Raw genomic sequence first — 6313 nt, forward strand, 5'->3', positions numbered from 1 at the left:
CATGACTCGACACTGGAAACATCAGCGTTGTGCCTCCATGGGCAACCGTTTGGCTACTACATAAAGATCTATTCAATTAAATAATGGGATTTAAAACTACAAAATGACATCTAGTACATGGCGCTAAACGACCACTCGACGGCGTGCCCAGGCGACAGCTTTGCCGTGTAAAAGTCGGCGAACGTGCTGTTTGAGCCGTCCACCGTGACGGGCGCTGCTGCCACCACCGGCTCGGCGGGCGTCGGTTCGTTGGCGGCCAGTCGCATGGCCCGAATGCGCTGCTGCACCGTGTCGAGGTACGTGGCATTGGCGTGGCAGTCGACGGAGCAGTAGCCCGCGATTCGGCTCTGGGCTTTGAGGAAAATATGCTTGCAGTTGCCGCACACCGCGCGCTTCTCGTCCCAGGAGGCCACCGACTTGGCAACCATAGCAATAGACAACACGTTACTTGGACGACGCAGATTAGCAAGTGAGAGTTGAACGATGTCGAGCCTCGAACGCGCGTGCACTGTTCTGCGTACACAGCATGTTTCGGGGCTTGGCCAAGCCATTTCTCATGTCGCTGTCGGTATTACTGGTTTCGGGCAATTCCAACTGGACCTGCTGGTACCCGCACAGCGTCTCGCGTCCAACTTGCGGCCACGAGAGCGCCAATTGCCTATCGTAGTCAGTGTGTGTGCTGGGTTTGTACCCACTTGGGCGTCCCAACGATGTGATGGGGCGATCTGCCCTAAGAATAAAACCCGCCGGCCGCACAACCGCCTCTCCTCCGAGATCTCCTCGCTCGCAGCGTGTACTATAATCATGGGCGTTGCATGTTTGCAGCAGGCAAGGACGAAGGTTTCTTCACGCCTGCTGCCGAGGACATGAGGGCCGCGCAAGTGGACGGTATACGAAACAGCGCGACAAGCCGGTACAATTCAAAAAGCCCCAGCTGGACGGCCGTACCATCCATGTGCGGTCAAGGCGCCGTGTCCGCCGGTTGCAGCAGCTGTCGCTTGGTGCCGGAAACGTCCAGTACTGGCGGTGTCGCAGGTGCGCTCGTATCCTTGGGCTCACGGACGGACCGAGCCGACACAAATGACGCGACTGTTGCCTTCGAGAGGGTGCCGAGGATGGGCGTGGGCTCAGATGTGCGCCGACGACGACAACAAGCACTGCGTTGGCTGCATGCTCCACTGGCCGCGTACGGCAGTGTAACCTATGGCGGCTTTACGACCAACATGGTGTCGTTATTCATTGAGTCTCTGCTTGGAATTCTGAGTTGACCTCCATCGGTCGGCGCTGCTTCAAGCGTTGGACTAATGAGTACCACTCGCAAGACTTTCATAGACAGGCAGGAGGCTGGCACCCGGCGACGGTACGTTGGCGGCCTTTCTATGCATGACCACAGTGTATGCAAGCTTCGTTGCCCGCCACAGCGCGATGCTGGATCGCCGTGAGCCTCGTGAGCAGCTAGAGCAGCACGGCGATAACAAGAGTAAGGTACAAGTAGGTCAAGCTGCATGCACCAACTTGGACTGGTACCACTTGACGCAGAGCGCTATGCATGACGTGGATATGGCCGGGCCAGCCCCACGTCGAGCCTGATGCGGGTGCATTCCGAGTCCAACACTGGTCATCAAGGGTACGCTTGCTGGTCATGTACAGGTAGTCAATCGTTACGCTGGAAGAGAGCCATCCGTGTTTCTTCAACGCATTGTCCCTCCTCTAAAGGACCGACAACTACATGGTACTAGCTCGTAGGCTCCTCTCTGGTGCGCCTTCGTGTGTCGAGGGATTCTGACGGAGCTGACAGAGCTAGGGTGCAAGAGACTCTTTGTTTCCATAATAAATAAGTGGCGTGTTGGAGGATTAAATTAGGTGTGTGTTTGGCAGCGCGAGGTTTAGTACAAGGCGCTGAAGGACCATTCGACGTTCTTGCCCGCGAGCTTCTCGGTGTGGTACTCGGCAAACGTGTGGGCTTCACCGAGCGCGACTGGGCGGAGCTGCATCTCGTGCACGGGCTCGACGACGTCGACGGCGGCCTTGATCGGCTCGTCGGTCGACGCTACGGCGTCCTTCATTGCCTGGATCGCGCGCTGGATGCCTTCGAGGTACACCGCGTTCGACTTGCAGTCGACCGAGCAGTAGTTTTCGGTGGGGCTGAGCGCCTTGAGGTAGACATGCTTGCAGTTGGCGCACGTCTGGCGCTTGTCGTCCCAGGTCGGCGCCTTGACCGCCTCGAACGACGAGGTAGCGACTTCTTCAATGTCCATCAGCATCACCGGCGCGTCCGAGGTCGACGGCACGAGGTTCTTCACGAGCGCGTTGAAAAAGGCGAGCATAATGGTGTCGAATGTGCTGGTGATGAGCGAAATTGAGAAGTGCGTTGGGAGTTGGCCTCTGTGAAACAGGCTCCGTAAACCACGTGGCGGCCTAAAAATGTGTATACACGTGGCAGCCTCAGCGGCTCAAGAAATAGCAGCGCCACCTGGCACGAAAAGAAGGCCGCGGTTCGCCACCTTGTTCCAGCTTGGCGATGCAAACGCATGATGTTTGTACATAACTGTAGCGCGCGACAAGGTGAAACATGCCAGCCAATACAAACTTGAAAGCATCCAGTTGACGTGGACCTGCTACGATATGCATTTTCCACACTCACCTTGTCAACACATCGTAGTGCGATTGCCCTGGCTCGCCATTACGACGCCATTTGGGCGCTGCCATCTTGCCGCTTCGAGACGCTGCCATAAGAAGCTAGGTTACTCATGGGCGATAGCGCTGCTGAACGCAAAGCTGCGATGGCAGCAGCCGGCACACGAGCTTTGCTCGTGTTATCTTTTTGGCGACCAGGCGGCAAATGAGCAGACGGTCGCAGGACCGCGAGACTGCACCGTCCAGCGCTGTAATATTCTCAGCAATTCACGCTCGATAGTTTGTTCGCTGTGCTGCCCGATGGTTAACTCGTCAAGTAGCAAGAGTACGGTCTACAGAATCTCGGGATATCGGTATGCTCGGCGATGTACGACGGCCTGGGCGTACGGGTTGCACCGGTGTCGCTTTCTCGGTGTCCCAAGATCATCCAAACATGAGTCACATACTACGCAGGGCGACGGAAGACTATGCAAACGTCGCGCGGAGACTAGCATTACGCACTTCACCGAGCTCGCCGCGGCGACGCACGTTTTGTGGACCGTTCGGAGCATGTTCCGAAGCCCGCACTGCGACACCGAACCAAGCGCCATCGAATATCCCGATGGAGTGCACTCTACCTTGAAGTTTCTTGCACCGCCTAGTGCATTGAAGCACTAACGTTATTAATAATATAAGTACTGCTACAGCTACTGCTACGTTGTACGCTACGTAGTAAGAAGAAAGGCGCGTGCACGTCAATGATTCGTCACGACGCCAAGTGGTGAGGTCATCGGTGGCCACGGGAAGCGTCGCAGGCGCTGCCACGTCAGATATTTGAATCCCTATCCCTACCCCAGCAAAATCTGAAAATCATAATTTTGGCCACATGGAAGAGAGGAGTTCACTATTAATAGTACGCAGCAGTCCAAAACTAGGATGTACTACATACTTTCGCAGCAGCTCGAATGTTTGGTCTGATAACCTGGTTTGCGGCCTTGGTTTGCAGTGACCGTAGTACCTTGCGACGTATTATGCGTTGATTGAAGCCGCAAGCCGGCGCGGCTCTCTCAGAGCTCCCATGCGGAACCATCGGCGTCGCATCCAAAACCGCCCATCGCTCCCATTGATGGGTATCGCGCTCACCTGGGCGCTTACTGTATGACGATTCGGATCATTCCGCTTCGCAACTTGAGCGCGCTGTATGGTTTGGCTGTCCACGTATATCCATGAATCTCAATAGGATGCGTGAAAGGCCATGTCCACGGAGCTTGCTCCAAACCGAGTCTTCAGGGCATAGTCCACTGCATTCTTAGAGTGCTTCCAGTACTTGGTGTAGTTGATATGTACAGTACACGTGGACCCCTTGGCAACGTCCTTTAACGTGGTCATGAAAATATGCCGTCATTTGTGACGGTCGTGCGCGGCATCCATGTGTCCATCCGTCTCTCGGGGCGCCCAACGCCTTCGAGCCGTCCATTTTAAGGTGTCCTTTCCACGCGACGTCACCGCTGTGTAGTACACTGTACTATGTACCACTGGAAGCAGCAAGGGACCCATGAAGTCCTTCGTCAATGACACCAGCGACATGCTCGCAAGTTTTTATGCACCGACACAGACAAGACGACGCAACTCGAAGACGAATATTAAATAGTTACGGGGTTAATTTAAGCAAGAGGACGGGACGCAAGGTATACAGGACGCACACACATGCACGCGGCTGGCAAAGAAGAGCAGCCTCAGTACAGCGCGCTGAACGACCACTCGACGGGGCGACACGCGAGCTTGTTGGTGTGAAACTCGGCGAAGGTCTGCGGCACGTAGTCAGTCGCTTCGAGGCCCATCGCAAGCGCCAGGTCGTTGATGCTCATGAGCTCCCCGTCCGTGGCGACAGTCGCAACGACCGGCTCGGCGTCCGAGGCGACGATCGTGGGCGCATCGCCGAATCGAACAACTTTGGTCTCGCTATGGGTTGCCTTGGTGGGCTCCGCGGCCGCCTCCTTGACGGCGCGGATCGTTTGGCTCACGGCGAGGAGGTAGAGTGCGTTGGACTTGCAATCAACGGAACAGTAGTCGGGCGTCGTGCTAAGGCTCTTGAGGAAGACATGTCTGCAGTTGAAGCAAGTCTGGCGCTTCTGGTCCCACGTGGCCATGCGAAGGCCGTCAGTCGAGCGCGCACGCGGGCGAAGTGGCGTCCCAACTGGCTCGTATGTCTCGGGGCACGAGACAACGTCACGCTGCTTGTTGAGGAAGAGGTCGTGCAACAGTGTCGGGAGCATTCTGGGCGCCACGATCCAGGAAATAGGAAAATGAAAATGAAACCCGCAGCGTATAACCGTAGTAGCCGCCGCATGATCAGATCACAAGGGTGGCACCCTAACGCCCAAGCGCCAAGCTTCGATATCGATCCTTTTTGGCGCCGTTTGGCTTCGAACTTCGGTTTTAAATCCTGTGGACGAATCACATGCGCGCATTGGGATCGACCTCCCGCGGAAGGGCCAACCGAAGGCGCTGAAATTCGAAGCTTGGCGTAACAGTATGAAGGTAGTGGCGGTTTCAGAGGTTGTGAGACGCTAGAAAGCCGGCTATCATGGCCGGTTGCAGGCGCCATGTTGTGCTTTGGCGCCAAATTAGACGCTGGCAGACGTGCCACACATTACCTTTCCTGCACTGTCAGCCCAATTTTATACGCGACCGTACACTTCGAGTGCACCCCACTTCGAAGATCGGCAAGGGGCCAGCTGCGCGCGTCGTATCGCAGCTGCACCCGACGGCAACGCATTTGACATGAACGAACGTCTCTTGTTATGAAAACAAGCACGAGACAAGGCAGGCATCTTATCTGGGTGGTGCGACGACGGCTTCAACGAGGGACCTGCTGCTTCCGCGCAGCGGCAATGGTGTGTCCGCAAGCAGGTCCGCAGCGTGCCAGCATCTTTTCAAGAACCTTGCGTCTCGTACAGAGCCAGCGGCCGACACGCTGGCGCTATCGACGTACGTGTACTGGCTGACGACGGATCAGCCTACGTGTAGCATGGAGACCACTCTAGTCGCCCCCCTCTTCTTCCGAGGACAAGGCTGCCCAGCTTCAAAGCCGAGGTTGTCGCAGGTTTATTGGAACGAACCGGGTCATTACGTGGCCGCACAAGCAGCCACTTGCGCCGCGCAATCGTTGAGGCAGCCTACAGTGTATGTGTAGTCACCAAGCCGCCATAGAGCTCCGCCATAGCCATTGATTTCTCAATTGACTTCGCTTCTATGCGCTCCGTGTTGAGCACCAAGGGCGAGGCTGCGGTCAATAAACTGTCGGATTCCTGCGCCACGCCTGGATCTAACCTGCCAAGTATCGCAGCTCCAAAGTGTAAACGAATCATGCCAGTAGAACGATTTGTCTCGGAGTAGCTTCCCCGTCTTTAGCAGCGTCATTGCACAGACCATGAAGCGTCGTCGGTATAGCGCCATGTCCTCCAGGTTGATTGTAGTTGATGCTTGAGATTGTACTGTCCTTGTTGATACAATAACACGATTCGTGGTTGGGTGTTGATGATTCGTCGAGATGTTTGAAATTATAGCATAAGATAACGATTAATCTAGTTTTGAAGCGGATCGATCAAATTCGCCGCAGGAAGCTGGCTGGCAACCGTTGGCATGTTCCGTTTGAAATCAGTGTCGATCATTGGAAAGAAGGTATTAATCCTAT

At 55.6% G+C, this 6313-nt stretch overlaps 3 protein-coding genes across 3 annotated transcripts; all 3 read right to left on the reverse strand.

Moving 5' to 3' along the window:
• Positions 1-48: 48 nt before the first annotated feature.
• SDRG_11994 (hypothetical protein) lies at positions 49-468 on the reverse strand. The gene has a single exon (XM_008618050.1). The coding sequence runs from the start codon at positions 426-428 to the stop codon at positions 111-113; it is 318 nt and encodes a 105-aa protein (XP_008616272.1). The 5' UTR covers positions 429-468; the 3' UTR covers positions 49-110.
• Positions 469-1820: 1352 nt separating this feature from the next.
• Positions 1821-2384, reverse strand: SDRG_11995 (hypothetical protein). The gene has a single exon (XM_008618051.1). It carries the CDS (start codon positions 2325-2327, stop codon positions 1887-1889), a length of 441 nt encoding a protein of 146 aa, XP_008616273.1. The 5' UTR covers positions 2328-2384; the 3' UTR covers positions 1821-1886.
• Positions 2385-4240: 1856 nt separating this feature from the next.
• SDRG_11996 (hypothetical protein) lies at positions 4241-4982 on the reverse strand. The gene has a single exon (XM_008618052.1). The coding sequence runs from the start codon at positions 4890-4892 to the stop codon at positions 4353-4355; it is 540 nt and encodes a 179-aa protein (XP_008616274.1). The 5' UTR covers positions 4893-4982; the 3' UTR covers positions 4241-4352.
• Between the last annotated feature and the right edge of the window lie 1331 nt (positions 4983-6313).

The sequence above is a fragment of the Saprolegnia diclina genome (genome assembly GCF_000281045.1).
Source record: "Saprolegnia diclina VS20 unplaced genomic scaffold supercont1.45, whole genome shotgun sequence".
Classification (NCBI taxonomy): Eukaryota; Oomycota; class Saprolegniomycetes; order Saprolegniales; family Saprolegniaceae; genus Saprolegnia; species Saprolegnia diclina.